A 21,486-nucleotide genomic window follows, 5' to 3' on the forward strand; every position below is an offset into this window, starting at 1 on the left:
TAAGTCCTGTAAGACACTTCTCAAAGGGAAGACTAGTTCTTAGTTTTCAGACTGAAGAAAACTGCTGATATGATGGAGCATATAGGTAATAATTCATATAATAAATGAAATACTTGAGTAATGGCCGTTATTTAACAATGTAAGAGCTTTAGGGTAATCAGACAACAAGACTGGCTATAGTTTCATCTGAAGAAAACACAGAAATTCACAGATGTGGCAAATATTATTGTTTTGTATGCGTTAAGAGACAATAAGCAACAGGCTCGTGATCCACAGAAAAACCTCCAGGCCTGTGGCCCAGGTGGTCAGGGGACCATGACTTGTGACAGTGTCAGAGTACGATTAGACCCTTCTCCTCTATCTCACAGCTGCCTTAGATTTCATGAAAGATAAATCTTCTTAAGGGACAGTCACATTTTAGGCCATAAACACGTCCTAGCGATACAATTACGCTGTGATCTACTACTTTATTTTGGAAAATTACCCACAAACCTATTCTGTGCTTTGAGCTATGTGTGAACTCCTCCTAAATGTCTTAATTTTTTCTCATATTCGCAGGGTTGGGACTTAATATGAATAATTTTTAGCTATCTTTTAAGCATTGCTTTTCCTCAAGTATCAGAGAATTAAACAGAAATAACCTCAATTAAATCAGTACAATTAAGCCTGAGAAGATATCATATGGTTTAAGATCAAAACTATGTCTGGTGAGTCAGCATGCTCAGGTATGAGGATGGACAACCTAAACAAAATTTTTAAAAGCAGCTTTTTCCCCCAAGGGTCTTTTTGTTTGATTTTTTAATTGTTTTCTCCCCTCTCCCAATCACAATATCAACATTATCAGTGATGGAAAATCACAAAGTGCCTTCTTTACAATGGAAATGTAACAATGCCATGTGACCAAAACATTGCAAGGTTTCTCAGCAATCAGGTGTGTGAACTTCACGTGTGGGGAACTGTTAATGCCTGAAACAATATAAAAATGTACAAACACATGCTGAGTGTGAAGTGCTTGCTGGACGAGGTAATTGGCAGAGTCAGTCCAAGGTTGTCTTTGGTCTAATGCTGTTTATGCCTTCACCAGAGACTGGAATTCTGTCAAGGAAGAAAATGAGAAAAGCAAGGAATAAAACTTGTTTAAAGTAGTTTTTTGACATCTTTAAAAAGATAGATAAAAATGACTAAAACTCCTAGGCATGGAGGGCTCCCAAAGTTATTATAACACTGCACAAGCTACTGCTAAACTGAGATTCTGGGGGCGTAACAGATTTTTCGCTCCTTAAAAAGAGTAAGTGCAGAGAGGAGGAGTGTGTCTGTAAATTTGTATTTGTGGGAAATCCTGACTTAAAGGTAAACTATCTTTACCCCATTACAAACTCTGATAATAGCCAAGGAAGAGGAGCCTGTAGCTCTCAGTGAGAGGAGTTTTTTTGTTTTGTTATTCCAAGTAAAAAATATCTGTAGTGAAGTAATTCCAGAACCGGAGATCCAATGGTTAAGGGCTGAGATCTGCATAATACAATGCCCTATTTGGGGCTCATAAACAGAAGCTGCAAAAGTTGCTGCTAAAGCAAATTCCTCCCAACAGTGTATCTCTCTCTCCTCCCAAATCTGGCTAAGATTAGCACGTGTGTCTGTTGGAGTTATTGCCACCTGTCCTAGTTCAGCTGAGACAGCCCTGTTTTCAGTGACTTCATCTCTAATACATGATGCATAATGTCCTATTTTTCTGTACTGCAGTTTCTAAAAGAAATATCCTGACTAGTTCATATCATCCCTGTGAGGTTTTCCTCAGGAATTTGATTGAGTTTCTCAAAGGACTGCCCAGTGAAATGTGCACTTATCAGATAATTTTCTGGCACGAAATCCTGTGCTGCCCTGCTGCAGTTGCAGCCTTGAGAAATAATACCAGTCATATTTTACATTAGTGAATTAAGCACCCAGTAATAGTGGCCAATGTTTGATAGTAGGACTTGAAGAAATAATTTTTTTTTAGGCAGAGATTTGTTTAAAAATGGAAATGTTGTATGGCCAGAAGTGCAGAGCATCCACTGCTGAAATAGAAATTCTGAGAAATTCAGGTGTTCTGAATCTTTTAAGAACATGGCACCTTGAGTCTATGGATCAGAAACACTGCAGGATTAACCCCAAAGCTATTATCATTGATTGGAAGACCAGACTCTACACTGGGCCTAAATATTCTGTTGCTGCAGCAGAGACCAAATGGGAATGAAACTATGAAAATAAAGGAGTATTTGCTCATACAAAAATTGTGGCAGAAAGTACCAGACCAAAGTACTTGTGTGTATTCTTCATGACCCAGTTTAAAAGCAGCCTGAAATGTGTTCATTTTAAACCACAAAGTTTATCAATTTTCCAAGGTCTTACCTTCCACTCCAATTTTGCCATCGCCATCACTGTCTCCTGCAGCCAGAAAAGCCTTGGTCTCTGCCGAGGTGAGGGCTCTGGCATTTGAAGAGAAATTCTTCAGGAACAGCCTGAAATATAACAGGGTGCTGTGCTTGAGCTTTGCTCTTTGAAATATCCCATAAGGTAATATCTGTTCTAATTATCTGAGGGAATCCACACAGATTCAAGGAAAGACAAGGATTTGTGTTTTATTTTTAAAATAACATCGAGGGTTTCTTCAAGGACACCAAACAAGTTCAAAGGTTTTTGTTGTTTAAAGAAATAGAGCAGCTGAATACTACTTACTGCAGCTCCTCTTCTTCAATGAAACCGCTCTTGTCCTGATCAAGGATTCCAAAAACTTTCTTTATCTGATCAGGGGTTTTGCTGGATAAACCAACCATGGAGAAGAAAGACTTGTAGTTGAAGGAATCATCAGCTGGAAGAAACAGAAGTTGTTAAATATTCTCCTTTGAAGTCACTACTACTGTGTGTACTCCTTGTGAATATGTATGTCTTTTCTTAAGCATCAGCCTGCTCTCTTTCTCTTGTTCCCTGGTGTAGCAAAAGAGCAGATAGAGTGGATAATAATTTCCCTTTTTAATCACTCTGTGCCTGTGGTCATATTTCCTTTCAGCCAGTTTGAAGTTTTCTGCTACAATGCACATTCCGCTAGATCAGGATTCATACAATGTGTCACATGCAATTAATAATAAATATTGAGAGGGTGCTGCTGTGACTTACAAACAACTCCTGTAATTCTTCATTAATTTTCATAGAGTCCTTACTTAAGTGAAGAATTTGATAGAAGAGTAAGTAGTTCACAGAAAAACCGGCTCTTTGAGTATGTTGAAAATTGGCTTGATCTTACTGAGCAGCTCTTAAGAGAAGTGAGACTGATAATTGCTTCACAAATGACACTCTCATTCTGCAAGCTGAGGTTTTTTCTGAAATTTTGAAGGACAAGGCCAACTTTAAATTTAAGTGTTTAACAGGTTTAGACACTGACAGCTTCGTGTTAAGACAGCCCTAACTGAAATGGTGGCCCTTTATTTGCTGTTCACCACTCGTGAGACCTTTTGAATTTAAGGGAATATACTGTAATGTAGCTTAGAAAGAGATCTCACAGGGAAGGAATCTAAGGGGAAAATGATAGGCATGTCATCTTAAGACATAAAAATGATATGCATCTTCTGTCTGCAGAACGACCATTCCTTACCCTGGCAGCTGGAGAGAGCAGATTCAATATCTTTAGCAGAGAGGATGTCAGTGATGGCCATTGTTGAACTGTAAAATAAATTAAATGTGAGCTACTTAGTCATTAAAATGACTTCTCTCCTACTTTCATGGCTCTATTTGAAGTTGCTGCAGTGACAGTGTGTGATAGGGGAGACATTATTCATCTGATGGCAAGTGGAGCACGCTGTAACAGATGTCTGGAGCAGGTGCTTCCACTGAAAGCTGGGAATGAGGGAGGAATTCTGCACGCGGGAGCGTGGGGCTTCAGGAAGATCTGATGCCTCTGCTGCGCCGGGAGAGCTCATCCAATGTGTCCAGCACCGCAGAACTTCATGACTTCTGTGTGGGTTTTCCTGGAGGTGGATTATTACTCAGTAAAACCCAGAGTGTATTTGCAGCTCACATAAGAGATAAGGCTGGTATGTCCCCTAGAACTGTATCTGGAATAAGTGTAATTTGTATGTGAAAAATCTAGTACTATTATCAATAGATGCAGTGACCTTCACAAAGAATGAAAACATTAGTGTAGAATTAGTAATAGTAATTTTACTCATGTAAATTTGGAGGGCAAGTTCCTCCCCTGTTCAGTTGCAACAATGTGTCTTGCTGGGCTACTGCATCACTGAAAGACTACATTTCATGAAAGCTTTGTAAAAAAGTTTTTGTCAGTATTCTCTCAGGTTCTTTTCCTTTTGCATTCCATATAGGTTATAATAAACCATATTTTTGCCCAGATTTTGGCATTTCAGTAGGTTGTTTTCTTTAGAACAGAAGTATCATAACTTAATATTCATTCTTAGTAGAGTGGAGGTGTTTTCTTCTGACACAGCAGCAATTAATTTGAGAAAAATACTCTGTCCCATTCAGCCACCAACAGCTGCAACTGTTTGCCAGTGCAATGTGTATCACTTAACAAAATGCTATAGTGCCTGAATTTCTAAACAATTTTAGTGCATTGATGCATTTACAGTTTTGTAAACTGCACACACCAGTGTAGACAGGTTGCAGTTTAAAACTTGCAACATTACTCTTAATTCATGTTAGTGAAAGAAGGGGACTAAGGCATAGAAAAGTTTTTCTTGAAAGCCAGAAGAGAATAGAAATATATTTTTATTAATCCCTAACTGGTCTTCAGCAACATCATTCTTCCTGTCTAAGCGCGGATTGAGAAGGAATCAACTGGTGGTACCCATTTATAGTCTGTGCACTGGTTTGAGATCTAAACACAGGTTTCACTGCCTCTAAAATATTAAATGTCTGCCTCTGTGCCCGTTGGTTTGCAGCACAAGAAATTGTCAATCATTTTAGTTCCTTTCTTAATATCTCAGAAATGGTTAAGAAAGTGATGGCACACATTCCCACTGATGGCAATGAATCCTTCTCCGGCTCAGGCAGCTGGGTTACTTTTCTTTTACTACTTAATTATTTTGTCCCAGTGGGTTCTTGTGCAAAATACTTCCCCCTCTCAGCATTAGGCAATAAAACTTTGAGCTCGTCCGTTCACTTAATTCTCACTGCTGACAGGATTAAAAAGGGGAAGAGTTGAAGGAAAACCTACAAATCACAACATTTTTGACAAGGGGCATCATTCCTGTCTTGTTCCATCCTCTGATCCAAATGCTGATTCTGTCCTATGTTAGCTTGTAAAGATACAACATACTGGAAGCTGAGATAAGAATAGATACTTTAATTGCTTTCCAGTTTAGGGAGCATTTTGCTTTTGTGTTTCTTTGAAAGCAGAAGATCTAATCAGCTTACCTTTGTGGTCTTCTTGGCTGGATAAGGAAGCAGTCAGGCTGGGAGGAAGGTACTTGCTGTGTATCTCCAGCAGAGCTGAGCTTGCATATATATACTTTAAGTTGTATACCATATACAGATTTTAGATTTCAGCGTCACGAAGGGGGAATGGTGTCAAATGAACTTGCCTAACTAATCATCTTGCACTATTTTTATCTCAAGAGAATACATACGATATTTGCAAACGAAATAAGATAAGTGGCCAGATAGGCAAAAAGAACAGAGTCATGTCAAATTTCCTCTGATTTAAGCAGAAAACACCAGCTTCATGTGATGTAGGGCAAGACAAAAGCCCCCACCATCTGATATGCTTGATCTGAGGAGTCAGATGAAATGAAGCACAATAACTCCTGAAAAGGTGTCTTTAATGACTGTTTAAAAGTGATAACTTGTTATCATATCTGTAGACACTCTGTGTGATAGAGTTTCATCGTTGGAGCACTAAACAAAAAGAAAAAATTAAAAGTATCCTTTTAACTGTTCAGGTATTGTTTGCATAGTAAACCAATCAGGGGAAATAATAGCCATGTTGTCTCCAGAATATCTGATCTGTTGTTGTTTGGGAAAAAAAAAAAACAACACAGTGAATTTGTTGCTATAGGAGGTAAAATAATATTATGTCAATCCATCAGAACAGTTGGTTGGGGGAGGGTATTTCATCTGCTGTTTCCAGAGAAAATCTTACAATTATGCAAGATTCTGACAACCTGTTTAGTCGGGTATGTATGAAGCAAAGGGGTTGTGATCTGCCCAGCTGTTTCTGAGACAGAAGTCCCTGAGCCCTACATGAAAGATCTTTGCTTTCAGAATAGAGAGAAGAATTTCAATAGCAACATCATCACTATGACAATATCTGAAGAGTGTCTTTTCAGTTTTTGGCCTGTCTTCAATCTCTTTCAGAGAAGTGATTATTTTCTAGAACTGTTTGGCCAGTGCTGTTTCCCAGTGCTCCTTTTTGCTAGTAACTTTTTTCATGGATATCATCTGATCATCTCAATTTTCTTCCACGAATGTTGTAGCCTAGCTGGATGAGGAGCCTGTCTTCTTGGATCTCACTTGTGCCTTGAGGTAGCAGAGCAGTGAAAGACAAGTCATACGGATGACAGCACGAGGTATCATTATGGCCAGGATTAAGTGATGGCAAGGGATGACAGTGCAATTGGCATCACAGCTTAAGGCGGTGGCGCAGTAAGAGGTGATGGTGCAGATACTCTCTCTGACTGTCTTAATGTCAGAGAGAGTATCAAGGTGTCTTTTTTCCAAAGCATTTCCCTCTAAGATGGAAGACAGACCTAACCAGTCGCTGGAGCCAGTCACTAATAAACCAGGGTGCCAGACAGAAAAGTGACAAATGGAGGGTACCTACAGGGCCTTAGTGCATCCAGCACTGACAGCAGCCGATCAAAAGGCAACAAAAGACCATTGCAAAAGATTCTCTCTGTGGAGGAAATTCTATATCATTTGCAGAAAAATTACTGCTACAATTTTTTTTTCTTATTAAAAATTCTGCAAGTCTGTCCTCCATGAAACAGTTTCAGACACAGATAATTATTTTTCAGAGAAGATAATTCTTTTGTTGGTTAAGAATGGCTGTGGAAAATTTCAGCTTTCCCTGTTTTCTGAATGGGTTTTTGACCAGCTGACACTGAAAAATTTCAAGAAGAATTTGATGGAGAGATATTTAATACTGACTCTTGTTGTCACTGGTGACATCTGGTAGAACGGGTACAGATACCACTTTCCCTCCTCAAACTCTTCCGAGAAATGACTTTTATTCTAAATGGGAAAAAATTCCTCTCCCTTTTACACACACCACCCTTTCCTCCACCTCCAGTTTGGAAAATTGTCTACATAGTGCCAACAACTGATGTGCAGTACGTAGGGTGTCCAACATAAAAACTGATGGCATGAAATGACCTAATGAAGCTAAGTTAAGAGGAAGGCCAAATTCTGCTGAAACTCTTGGACTGCAGGAGTCTGCATGGGAATTTGGTCCCTGGTGTCTATTTCAGAGAATGCATTTGATTTTAGATGCAATGGCTTCTCATTTTGCCCAGGGCTAATTCCACATATGTTAACCCTTCGCCCCCACTCTTCCCTTTAAAAATAGCATTGATTGCTGTTATTTCTTTTAATGCCTGTGGGCTGTTGCCATTAGTTTGAACTTTATGTGAAGCATATAAGGATGCAGTCTTTAAGAGTGTGCTCTGTTTTTTAAGAGGCTTTGACAAGGTAATTTCTTTTGTGCCCTGCATTTTTAAGGGTAAAGCATGTAGTCAAATGATTTATGGCTCTGGTCTGCTCAGCTGTATTCAGACTCCAGCAAATTTTGGAGTCAGATTGGAGTAGATTGGAGTAAGATTGGAGGCACTAGAGATCCAGAACATGTGCACTGGTGAAATGCACAGGGATCATGTAACTATTTACAGCCAGCCTCCAACAGCCACTTTCTTTTCAAGCCCTACATTAGAGATTGCATAAACATCTGTCTAGTCAATTTTGCTTTCTTCAATCAAATACTGTTAGGAACTTTGCAGCTGCCATCCAACTTGGCAGGGCAAGAACTGGGGAAGTATGAAAAAGTAAGGAAAAGATATTCCTTTCAGCCTGTCAGGTTACTACTACAAGCAGTTTTAAACCCTTGGGTTGAGCATTTCTTTTTACTCAAGGCTCTTTTCCTTCTGGAGGCATGGAGTTGTTTTATTCTTCCCATTTTTAACCTTAATTCTTTTAACATCTGAAGCTACCTCCCCAGGTTGAAAAGCTGTATTTTAGGTCATCATAAATTCTGTGATTGTTCTATAATCTATTCTTGTCATTTTTCTTTAAGTGCTGATATGAATCATGTTCAAGAGAGCAACAAAAGTGCAGCAAAGAGTTGTGTGAGTGCCTGCTTTAGTTTAAATAAGTGTGATTTAGTGCCTCGTACATGCCTGAGACCATTTTCAGATGAATGAGACGAGTGCTTCTGATAGGGGTATCCATGGTCACAAGTCAGGGAACAGGAATCCCCTGACAAAATGTGTTTAACCTATTGTTAAATGGCTTGTGAGCAGTGAGAGTGGAATATTCATCCAATTTGTATTTTGCTTTGGGTATATATGAGATGAAAGAAACTGTATAGATGTAATTTAGTGTAATTATATTAATGCATCATGCTCCAGTCATTTGAGGAATGTAACTCCCGGAAAGATCTGGGAATATTTGTGAGTGGTTTTAGGTTTATATTACTTAACCTACTATTGGTAGACACCTCATAACTACCCCCTCAGTAAAATGCTGAGTAAAGAAAAATGCTGGAAGGGTTGCTATGGTGGGAGGAGGCGTATGTGGGAAATACACCAGGTAACATCTGGTTTATTTTTGCAAACTTGAATGAATCACAACATTTAAGTAATTTATTTTTCACCAGCTATTATTCTAATGTCAAGTGAGTTCAGCATCTGAGGTAGATTTCCAGAGATACCAAAAAATTTACAATGCAGCTTTTCAGTTCCTAGTGCCCTGTAAAATGTTGACGTACAAAACTTTTTCAGTCATATTTTTCCTACATATGTAAAACATAATTTTTAAGCCAAGTAGATTGTTGCATAAATCAGACAATTTCTGGTCCTCCATATCTGAAATGGGAATTTCAATCCTGATTCCAAAATTTGAAAGGAATATGGGCCAGATGTAAATTCTATGTGACTTCTGAAGCTGTAGCTCAGAAATTTTATTCCTGAATTTAACCTTTCCAGTTCACTTCCATTTCTGTTTCTTTCTAAAAATGTTCATTTAGTGATGCAGAAAGAAAAAGGCTTTTTTTTAAAGAAAGAAAGTCTCATTGACTGATTTCTGAAATGGTAGATTTTTGGGTCTGTTAAATCTGATACAATCATTCACAGACAGACAAGATATTTGAATCTCCAGATGACTCTATCCATAGGTTTAAATTACTTGCAGTAAGTGTCAAAAAAAAATCCATTTTCTTGCCTTAATTCTGAAGCAGCAAGTTTATTACTTTTGAAAGTGTCCAAATAAAACTGGCAATAACAAGGTATGTGTAGGATTATCATGGTTTTTGAGTAGAAAATAAAATCAATTCTGCCAAGGCAATCTTCTCTAGCTAAGTTGGAAGCAAAGACACATGCTGAAAACAGAACTTCTATTCAATATTTGATCTACCATATTCTGTTCTTGAGCTGTGTTTTTCAAATCCAGTGTGGTAAAATCCCTCACGATGCTTGTTACAGGAGTGGTAACTTTAGTCTGTATGTTTACACTACGTAGCCTGGTGCAGTCCTGCTCCAAGACTGTGGTTTATAAGCACTATAAATAATCCTCAGTTACAGCAAGCTTTCAAATATAGATGTGTTTGAAATGAACTCAGATGTTTTTCAGCCTGTCTGTATGTTCTTGTATAGTCCTTATCCCAGTGTGTAAACAGCAGGTCCCACTATAAACAGAAACAGCTCCTTGGGTTGTGCAATTGCAGGAGCACCAAGTTAAGAAACTGGGTCATTATTTGTGCTTTGCTGATCTGGTACCCATACTGCTGAATAAAGCAGGGCCTTTGATTCTTTTGGCAGAGTTGCTTTTCAAGGAGGTATATGCATATCTATTCCAAGGATATATGGGTTTCAAAAGCCCCAGATGCTGACTCTGAGAGCTGCTTTCTCTGTGCACAAAGCCTGGACCCAATCTGACTTAAAGGTGCCCAGTGAGGTGTGACTTAATTCCCTTTTCCTCCATTTGCTAAGATTGGGAAATGGTCAGGACTTGTCCCAGCTCCTTCCAGCCTGGGATGCTGGGCTTCTTTTCTATGCAAACTAGAGCATGATAAGGGGCTGATGTGTATTTGGGTGCTGTCCAAATGTGGAGTTCATGTCTCTAGGGCACAACACCCGGACCTAGGAACTCAGAAGCATTCCTTCGTCCCTCATTAAATGTTGCCAACAACACTGACAATAATTAGAATGAGGACTATAGAAAAGAAAGCTGAATGAATATGGAAATTGGTACTAGAGACATAACAGCATCGGATATGAAAGCATCAAGTCTTTACAAACAAGAATCCATTGAGCATTTGAGAGCTAAGCCTGGTTTAATCAAATGGTGCATCAATGAACTGATTCCACTGTTCAAATATTCGAAGGATTAGCGGGATGAAAAGACAGAAGCAGGCATTGTTCTTCCTATACAGTGCTGCATTTGTGCTGTAGCTCCTGAGTGATATCAGTGTCCAGATAGTCCAGCGATTTCAAGCTTTATTGCGTAGCATAGGACAACTCAGACAGCAAATGCAAGTTGTTCTTTTCCATTTATGGACAAACCACATTATATTCACTGTGGATTTTATTGGCGAATTGCTGCAGTCAGGTGTAAAGTAAATTACTTCAAGTCTGTTGCTCTGAATGAAAAATTAAATTTATTGTATTCAAGTTATAAATTCACTTAACAGTCTTTCCTTGAATTGTAATGGCCTCCTTCATCTGAGCTGAATGATAGTAATGACTGCACCTTGCTAAAAAGGATACATTTAAAAAGGAATTTTACTAAACAGGAAGCTTAAGGAGAAAAAGGCTAGAAAAGGCCAGGTGAATCTCTAGAGCAGGAGGCCTGTCTTCCTTGGAACAGGAATTCCAGCCTGGCTGTGCCTGGCTCATTGTTACAGCAGAAAATGCCCTTGAACTGCAGAGGAACTGAGCTTGAGCTCCTGCTCACACATGAGGAGGTAAATGGGGATGTGCTCAATGCACTTTTGATTCTCTGAGAGTACTCCCAATTTTGGAAAGATTTCACTTATTATTTCATTTGACTTTTGCATTTGGATATACCATACAGTGAGATCCATATTTAAAAATCCAGATGGTGAGAGCAGAAGGTGTCTTACTGATTCCCGGATTCTCCATATTGGCTTGTCTCTTTCTGAGTAGAGGTAGATGAAAGCAGGTGATAAGGACAATAAATGCCTTAGTACTTTGCTGAATTTGAGAAGTAAGAACATTTTGCAAATGTATTCTATGTCCTACACTTTGCTGAGCTGGGCTGTACAAGCTGTAGTTCTGGGCAAAATTTGTCACGTAAAATTTTTTCTGGAAAGTTAATTACTTCTGTTGCCAATGTGATGTTACTGAAATTTGATTATTAAATGAAATGTGAAGCCTTTACTAAGAAATGCTCCCAAGCTGTTATCTCAGAATACCGTGGCAAAGTAATTTCAGAATACCAGATCCCAGCTACTTCCTGAAAGTTGCATCTATATAAAACCTTACTGAGCAGTGATGTTGAAAAATGCATGTTAATCAGTGCAGATCTTCCCCATCACCTAACCCTGTAATTGATGGTGCCATCAACAGCAGAGACAGTCATTTAAATTATGGATGCTTCTGGTTATGAATGATGGTTTTTTTTGGCATAGGAATTAAAGAGTGTGCATTATTAGAACTAGTAGAAGAGTTCAAGTCATGCTTTGGAGAAAAGTACAAAGTTAGGCATGGTTGAACATTCATGAATATTTGGCGAACAAGTAGATTTTTCTATTAAATATGTAGGCATTACAAAATGGAGAGAGAAGCATCCATTGAATAAGGTTTGAAAGTTGTTCTAAGCCTTGTTGAAACTGATGCATAAGGCCACCACTCTTAAATTAAAATCTCTATGAGCAGTTATGTCAGTGCATTTAAGGATGCAAGCAACTGAAATGATAAGCCTGGTCTCTGTTAATTTGTTCCATTTTGGTGGAGGCAGTCCTGGGAGGTTTCTGGGCAGTGACTCTGCTGGGTCTGAGGTTCAGTGACTCAGTACACAGTGTGACCCACTGCTCTGGGGCATTTGCTTGGACATCTTCTATAATCAGAAGAATTATATTTATTTGCAGAATACTTTTCTATTTAGACCCTGAGTATATGGACAGCTCAGTGGTATTAACAAAAGGAAAACATGGAAACTTATCTTCTGCTGAAATGGCCAGCAGGTCATCTTCCAAGAGGAGGATTTCCTTTGAGTGAGTGGAATTGGATGTCACCCAGTTTTAAACCTAGAACTATAAAAAGCATGATCTGATAATCAGGCAGCACTTGTATCTTGGTGTCCTAATTCTGCCAGTTCTTCAGCAACCCCCTAGAGTTTTCCAAGGAAAACTGCATAAACAACAACAATGGCAAAAATAGCAAGGCTGCTCTTAGAGAAACAAACACAATTAGTAACATGGAAAATAAAGGTGCAATCTTTAGAGGTTAAAATGCTGTAACAACCTTCCCACAAAAGGAACATCCCTAAACCTCCTGGAGACTGCAGTGTGTGGGATATCACCTGTGTAGGGATATTGCCAGAGAGGTGGGATTTGAGAGGACAGACTTGGGAATGAGGCCATGGTGCTTTGGCTCTTGTTGGCTCAGGTTCTCCAGTAAGCCCAGTTGAGGCCCATGGCTCAGGAAGGTCACAGCTGTCCCTGGGCAGCGTGGAGCCAGTGCTGCACAGCATGCTCAGCTGTGCCTCTGGGGAGGAAAACAGCCTGAAATTCAGCTTCCTCAAGAGAGCAAAACCTGTTTGGAGACACTGTCTCATGACTGGGCAGAGCTTGAGAATTTTCTGGTTTATTTAAATTAATCTGGGTAAGCCCCACTGAAACAGAGCAGCCATTTGTTCCTCTGAGGAGATCTGACGTCGTCCCAAGTGTGAGCAGTGCCTGTGGGTCAGTTCCTACATCAGATTCACAACCCTGCCATAAGCAGCAGGAGTAAGGCTGAGTATCCCAACCTGCTTGCTTGGCGTGACATGGCTTGATGTAAGAAGTACAGAATTGAGCTAATATAGTTACTAAACTGTCTCTTTGTATCCAGGGAATGCTGAACACATGTGGAGCAGATGGAAGAGATTAAAAAAACATAGAATTATAGATGAGAAATGTTTACAATTAAAGCAACAAAGAAATTTCTCTGTAGTCTCTTTCCTGATTACTTTGAAGGGTGTTTAGGTGAAAAAGGCTTGGCATACAAAAGCTATTGTTAGCTCCATTTACAATCAAATTAATTTGACTCAAACAATACTTTTCAAAATGATCTTTGTTTCCATTCACTCCAGCCTAGCAAAGGAAAATCAATGTGTTTAACACCACCACTTAATTTAGAACATTTTAAGTTGTCAGATGAATCTGATAATTCAGCTTGTCCTCTACTGTTTCAGCTACTAAGGAAATTCCAACTAAGGAACTGCTAGATCAGATATCCTGTGTCTCAGCTGACCCAAAATCCCCATGATGGTTTTAGCACCATTCTTAAGAGAACCATGCAGACTTAGTGAATATCAGACTTGTTTACCTAAGTATGGCAGAGCCTTTAATTTAAAGGATATTGGCATCAGTATTAGAAAACTCAAAATTAAAGGATGATGAATTGAATATTCTTTATTTTTGCTGCTAGTAGCATAATTCATTAATGACAATTCAGTAGAAAACAAAAGAAGCTTAATATTTCCTTCTTGGTGGTGGGAAAGTCTCTCCACCAAAATCATGAAGTAAATATCTTTCTATGACCCTTAAATGCTTTCTTTCTAAATTCTAGTTTTTAAGGTTCATGTGTGTTCCTCCCACTGTGCTCATAACTGAGCAAAGCTGAATAATCCTGCAGCAAGAACTTGTGCTTGTGCTGCTGCTCACAAGCCTCGTGGTGTGATCTTGGCGCAAAAGCAACAGTACAAAATTGAAAAAGACCACAAATTTTACTCCAGTCTTAGGGTTTTCAAAAAGCACAGGCTCTCAGCCTAGTTTGTGTTAAGGCTGTTTTTTCAGATCACTGACAGGGTGTAAAATTACAGACTGGTCAATGCAGATAAAGCTGAAACATATTTTCAAGCACAGTAAGAGTTTAGGGCTATATTTAACAAAAACACTGAGTTCTGTGTTTGGGGAATACATTCTGCCTCCGTACCCAAAAGAGTCACCAGAATCCAAATTCTTTCTAGCTTCTCCTGTTGATCACATCCCACACACTGGTTTCAAATTTTATCAGATTATGCCTGTTTAGGGAAAGAGGTACATTTTTGAGGTAAATACATGGAAGATGCATCCAATCTTTAACTCTCAAGGACTTTAATGTCTTTTCTCCATAGTGCTGCTAAAAATGCAGCCTTGGATTTCCTTTTTATGCAAGGGAAAACATGCAGTCTTGACAATCTTAGGAGAAGGGACATATTTTCTGATGTTGCCTAGAGCACATCTGTGCACAGAGCTATTTCTGCCTTTATCTCACAGCTGATAACATTAGACTTCTAGAGTTAGGAAGAAGCTGCCGACCAAATGCTGGGTTTTACAAATTTGTCTGTAAATATCATAGTAGAATTCCTGGTATAGTGAAAAACCTTGGCAAAGTGACTGTTCTTAACACTGAAAATTATGTTCCTTCCCCAAACAAATATACTGCCTGTATTTTATTGACTTCCAAATACTTGCAATTAATATTATAAAGTCCATTTCTTTGAATCATATGTGACAGGAATTTTTCTCTGGTGGTAATGGTTATTTCTGTTCTGGGGAACACAGAGCACTTTCCGGATCTTTCTGAGACAGTTTGTATTATATGACATTTCTGCAGGCAACATTTGCTTAGTGGCAAATTGGATTGTAAATTCTACAGCTGTGAAGTTGTAGGAAACAAGAGTCTTGGCAAATTTCTAAATAAAGCTCTGGTAAGGAGTGGTTGGGAATTTAATGAATACAGATTGTGGAATCAATCTCTCAATGTGTTTTGATTAGGGTAAAGTGCATATATAATATGGGTTTTTATTGCACCACTAAATATGACAACACTGAAATTTATTGTGAGCTCCTATTTATATTATTTTCCTTTGCTTTTCATTCTTATAAAACCTTTCAAATACAAAAGAGTGTTTGTTTCTCTGTAAGTTCTTCAGCTGGGAGGATTTAAATAAAATAAAAAGCTAAGAAGCCACAATCCCAATGCTGAAAAATCAAAGGCTTTATAAGAATGAAAAGCAAAGAAAAATAATTTTTCTCCCTGTGCAGGGAAAGACAGGCTCTGTATGTGTGTGGTATGTCAGACTTTACTTTATGATTTTTGTATTTATAGCTTTATAAGAAGATGCTCAGAGAATTACTCTGGTGGTTTTATTCTGCATTGAGGAGTCTCTCTGACAAGAAGGAGATTTTCTGGGCAAATGAATCAAGTTGAGATCTCAGCACATCTCACCCTGGGCAGCCCCACAGTCTGTCTGGGCCCAGCCATGTCCCTGTGTCCTTCTCCTCACACAGCACAGTAACAGTTCCTGTGGCTGACGAGGGTGGACACAGCCCTTTCAGAGGCTGCTGCTGTCATTCCTCTGCTGTCTGGAGAAAAGATTGCAGAATGCAATTAACTTTCCCTGACAGAAATAAATGCAATACACAGAAAACACAGTGTTCCTGCGTCCAAAAGAAAGAAATCCCATGGATTTCTACTGGGACTGGAGTAAGATTTAGTCTTGAAAGCAACATCATAATTTATAAATTATGGGGAAAATATCTGAAATTTATTAGTGCCTCTTTAATGGCTGAAAGGTTTGTGTGAACTCTACAGTTACTATTAATGATTTCCGGAGATGAAAAATTGTACTGGAATAAAGGCTATTTGGTTTTGCTGTCAAGGTGGTTTTGGTTTGGTTTGGTTTAGCTTTTAGCTTTTCTGTAAGTTCTTCAGTTTAGTAGAAACAGAATTTGAGTTACATTGGTCATGAGTTTTTGCTTATCCCTGTATTGACAAAGTTTCAGCTTTTGCCTGATTAAGAGCTGCCTTATGGTAGATTTGGTCCATGTATGAATTTTCCCAACTATCAAGATGGTAGTTTTATTTTAAAATTAAATAGTCCCATCTGATCTGCTATGCAAGCCAAAAACAAATGGCAAAGAACTCAATTCAGAAAAATAAAATAATGGGGATTTTTTTCTGTATTTCATTTTGTTCTGTGCAGTTCATCTTGGGTTGGAGAGAGAAACAAATATTGTTGTGGAGAGCACAGAAACAGTGCAAATATGTTTATGTATTTCTAATTTTGTCTTGGGTGTTGAATTGCCCTGGGTTCAGTTGCATAATGATAAGTAAAGCAACTGGACACAATCCAGTGCAAAGTGATGCATGAAACCAGCACTTTTCCCCCCTAGTGTGTGAAAATTTGTATCAGCAAGAAACAGATAGTCTAACTTGTATGTAGCTGGAGAACTGCCTGCATTTTGATACCTGCATTCTTTTAAAATGACTCATTCTTCAGTGCAGACACCAGATCCCCAGTGCTGAGGCCCAGCAGTGACATGCTGACCCTGGGCTTCATTAACCCTCCATCCTCCCACCGTGCACCAACGTGACCCCAGCAGGGGCACCAGGGAAACTGTGGGCAAGGCTGGGGGAAGGTGCTTCTTGAGTAAGGATAAAGCCCAAAATTCCACCTCACAAATCCATACTGGAGCCAGGGTTAGGTCTGAACTTTGCTACCTTCTTGTCACAGCCCTGTACACCCGGTCCTCTTCACTGGAACTTCACTGTGTGACTGCCTGGGGTGGCCTGGCTGCAAAACCCAACATCCTGGTCAGCCATGTTCTGTCAGGAGATGGGACAAGGTGCTGCCTTTTTAAGGAAAAGGCCAATCATTGCTTTTCTGCTGCTAATCAAATATATTGGTTGTTACAGGCACAACAATTATTTTAAAAATCCCCACCTACAGTAATGATTTTGTTCTTTCAGCATGTTTCACCGGGAAAACCTGATATGTGACTTTCTGTGAACTATGTAACAGGAAAGACTTATGAAAAAAAGGCCTGTGGTGTTTAAAGGAAATTACATTTTTTTGATAAATAAATTACCTTTAAAATAACCCTCAAGCATCAGACAGAGTAATCAAAGAATAATTTCTCTGTTTTGCTTTTTTTTAGAAAAGTAAGAAATGTAAAGCATTCTGTTTTTTACACAGCACCCCAACAGCTACTTTTATATGGCACAGAATAATAGCATTTGTGTGAAAGAAGGAGCAGGAGGTTCAATTCTACAATGAATCTCCTATTTGGTTCTAGGTTTATATTGTTTTTTTCCAAATCCACATCCAATCTCTGGGAGGTAGATCTTGTAGTAGGATTTGAAGTGGTGCAAGAATAAGTATGTAAATAAGTCAGATTAGTGTCAGGAGTGGGGAAAGTTTTAACTAATGTTACAGACTAAGCTGCTGTAAAAATGTGGGTAAAGATCACACAGATTTGGGCTGCTGTTAATCAGCCCGTCAGCAGCTCTGCACTTTGGTTTTTCACACTGTGACTCTTTTAAATAAGACACAAACATACAAACACATTGCAGATTTATCTTTGGCAGGTGAAGATCTGGAGCCTACTTGTAATTAGTAGTAGCTGTTTATGGCTGGCTTACACACCTCCCAAAGCTGAATTAGCAGTGGCAAAGCGAGCACATCTTCCCCCACTGTGAGAGACAGCTCTGACCTTTGAGTGTTCAGCAGGCCTTTGTGAAACTGCTGGGATTTATTAATCACTTGGATTGTATGGATTGACAAAAGGACAACTCAAAAGATGGTAAGTCATCATGAATGTGGGAGTTAATCTCTGTGATCTCTGAATGGTGTTTAAAGGTTCATTATTTATTCCCAAGTGACTGAAGCAGTGGGGTGGGAGCTGAGGTCTTTCTGCTTTTTTTTTCACTTTTGGATGAGGTGTAAGTTAAACTGTGCTCTTGGAGAAGTCAGCTATGGAGTATTCTGCTCTTAAAATGGTCCAGGGAGTGCTGTATGTTGGGAGTCATTGATGGAGCAGTAGAGGGATCAAGCTGGGCAAATTGCTCTAACTAAAACCAAAGCAGAAGGATAAACACTGTCTCCTTCAGCTCAGTTGAGCTATTCAGTGGTGGCTGAAAGTTGTCACCAAGGTTGAGTGGCACAGTTCCATCTGAGGCTTTGTAATGGCTTTGGCGCTGCTGTGATACTCCTGGAGGGTGATGCAGAGCAGTGGCAGTGGACTATTATTAATCCCAAATAAGCACCTTGCACTCCATGACACGTTCTTGGTATGCAGCAGTCAACAAGCAGGGAACTTGTCTGTGCTAACTATTTGTAAACTCATTGAATTCTGCTCCTACTTGACAGCCAGTCCTTGCAGATTATTTTTCTTTTCTTCCTTTTAGATTATTTTTCTTGGAGCAGGCAAAATTTGCCTAAGAGGAAATGTCATAAGAATGGGATGGAAAAGAAGAGTGCATTCTGTTGCTTAAAGGCTGGTCCTGCTAGAATAGAAGGGATAATGCACTAATCAAATTTTGACAAGGTTTTAAGGAGAAAAGATGGGAAAGCATTTTTGAACTGCTTGCACTAAATCTGGATGCTTGAAAAATAAAGCAGTTCTTATGCATAAACATAATTTTGATGGAGTTGGCATTACCCAGGCGTAAGTCATACATCTACAGCAGCCATAAACGTCAGTGCATGAAAGAATGGGCCTCACATGCTGGCGATGCCAAGAAATCAGGGAGACCACCTGTTCCAAGATGAAGTACGGTATAAATAAATACAGATACCTCATCTCGCCCAGCTGGTACCAGCACAGGTAGCATGTGTTGCATGTGATGCATGAGGACATGATTGTGTGACTGAAGCATACATGGCCTGATCTGCTTGTACAGGGCAAAGAGAACTAACAGGGGGAGTGATCATAATAAAGAACTGTTTTGGGTGAATGTTTCGCTGTGATCAGCCGCCTTCAAAAAAAGGCTGGTTTTCAGGCTGCAGGGAAGGACAGGTGATCCATGAATTGCACTTGGAAGTGTGGCTCTGCTGCAGTCATGGTGGCAAAGATGGGGAGATTAAAGTATTGGATTTGTCAGTCAGGGCTTGTTGAGTCCTCTTCCTTTGTGCTTTCTGAGAGACAGTACATCCAAAACAGAGAATGGAGACTGAAGAGAAACAAATAGGCAGGGAGCAAGGAATGACCAAAAGACAGAAAAATAACGAGAGTGAAAAGGTGAACAAGATGCTGTTGTGTACTACATGTTGGAGGTGATCTCATCTTTCTCCTTTCAGCTGCTGTTGTCTGAGCCGGGCAGGAAGAACAGGACAAGGCTGGTAACTTGCAAACACTGACTTACAAGCTCTGGCAAGACTGACATCAGTGTGTTAAGATGTCTCTTGCCTTTCTTTCTCGAACTATGTTTCCTTAATATGTTTATTACACATCATAAGGTTTCTTAAAACCTAAAGCCTTTAGTCATGAAGGATTTGCATTGATGTAGAAAACACTTGCTCAAGGATTAAGAGTGTGCAGTCCTTGCCCAGCTTGGCTCCCAGCCACTGGCCTGCCCCCAGCTTTAGTTCTGCATCCCTTCGGAATGCTCAGCCCCGCATCCCGCCATTGGGAATGCCCAATTCTCGCAGATGGGAAGGCACGGTTCCACATGCCGGTGCTGGGATGCCCAGCTCCCCATCCCGCCGATGGGAACGCACGGTTCCACATCCCGGTGCTGGGATGCCCAGCTCCCCATCCCGCCGATGGGAACGCACGGTTCCACATGCCGGTGCTGGGATGCCCAGCTCCCCATCCCGCCGATGGGAATGCACGGTTCCACATCCCAGTGCTGGGATGCCCAGCTCCCCATCCCGCCGATGGGAACGCACGGTTCCACATGCCGGAGCTGGATGCCCAGCTCCCCATCCCGCCGATGGGAACGCACGGTTCCCGCTGTTGGAATGCCCCGCTCCCTGCGCAGGGAGGCTGCTGAGCGCCACCTCGTGTCTGCCGCGCTGGGGCCGCGGCCGCGGGGATTTTGGGATGGGAGGATGGCTGGGTCGTCCCTCGGGGCCGGGAAGCGGCAGGATCAGGCAGCGGCATCAGGTGCTGGGCTCTGCCTTGCCGCAGAGCACTCGGCAGCTGCCGGGCTCTGCGTGCGAGCGGCACAGACCAGCTGAGGTCGTAGTCAGGTAAAAAAAATGGAGCCTCTAAAACTGTTTGAAAATCGTATTTTATGGAAAAAGCTGCCCCTCTTACACTGCTGAGTAGGCCAGGAGGATGGACATGAAGATTTATTGATAGGACACTAAATTCTGCTCTGCAGCGCAAAAAACGAGGGACAAAATATCAGCAGGAAGGTCAAGGAAGCTTCCAGGGCTGCCCCTTCCATTTGCTCTGTTTTGTGTCACCTCTGTCTGTGAGTCCTCTGGCTCCCTCAGGTGAGCACAGAGCTGCTCTGACATAGCCCAGACCCTTTCCATCCTGCCAGGGTGTCTTGTACGTGATCCTTCATCCCACTGCGATCTTTCCTAGTGCATTTCTCTGCAGTGGAGGTTCAGTTTTCTAGAAAGATTTTTCCCTATTGTCTTGGTTCTCTCATCAAGCTGTGAAAAGCTCCCATTGGCATCAGTACCTGAATCATATCACCTGTGCTAAACCTTATGTAGATGCCTTCTATTATGTAGATGCCTTCTATTATGTAGACAAACATTGGATCCTCGAATCAAGAATCCAATTTCAAACAAAGCACTTCTTTGGGATTTGAAATATCCTGCAGTGCCATATCCACTGGGACACAGGAGTGTCTAAGCGTCCAGGCAGGGTCTATTGAAATTATGCCAATACTAAGAGAAAAAAAAATCACCTTATCCTGACAGGCTACAACTTACACAGGATTTTGTGATTAAACCACAATTATTCATACCAATTTTATGTTCAAAACTCCAGAAAAATAAGAAAAGATTTCATGTGGTGGAAAATCCAAGCAGGCTGTGTGAGAGCCTCAGAGTCACATTATGATATTATTGGGAAAGGGTTGAAAAGCAACGTAAGAGAGTGAGATCAAACCATGGCACACGTGTTGTTGCTACTGTTACTAATACTGTTTCCACAAATACTTGAGATGTTGTAGGTATTTCTCAGACATAAAATAATTACATTTGGTCAGGTAGTTCACAGTGGGATATGAGTTTTTTTTCGGTTTGACATGGAAACAAATAAAACAAACACAACATTAACAATTATTTGGCTTCCTGTTGAGAACATGTTATGTAACTACTCTGGCTTTCTTTTCT

General features: G+C 40.2%; 1 protein-coding gene and 1 long non-coding RNA gene across 3 annotated transcripts in view; one reads left to right on the top strand and one right to left on the bottom strand.

The window, feature by feature from the left end:
- Nucleotides 1-21,486, top strand: part of LOC137483692 (uncharacterized) — a 55,210-nt gene that overhangs the window by 23,802 nt on the left and 9,922 nt on the right. The window lies entirely within an intron of this gene.
- Nucleotides 786-5,497, bottom strand: LOC137483684 (parvalbumin, thymic). The gene is made up of 5 exons (XM_068206984.1): nucleotides 5,407-5,497; nucleotides 3,629-3,696; nucleotides 2,716-2,848; nucleotides 2,389-2,498; nucleotides 786-1,095 (listed from the first exon to the last, which is right to left on the bottom strand). The coding sequence occupies exons 2-5, from the start codon at nucleotides 3,687-3,689 to the stop codon at nucleotides 1,070-1,072; spliced, it is 330 nt and encodes a 109-aa protein (XP_068063085.1). The 5' UTR covers nucleotides 3,690-3,696; nucleotides 5,407-5,497; the 3' UTR covers nucleotides 786-1,069.

The sequence above is a fragment of the Anomalospiza imberbis genome, chromosome 16, assembly GCF_031753505.1.
Source record: "Anomalospiza imberbis isolate Cuckoo-Finch-1a 21T00152 chromosome 16, ASM3175350v1, whole genome shotgun sequence".
Classification (NCBI taxonomy): domain Eukaryota; kingdom Metazoa; phylum Chordata; class Aves; order Passeriformes; family Viduidae; genus Anomalospiza; species Anomalospiza imberbis.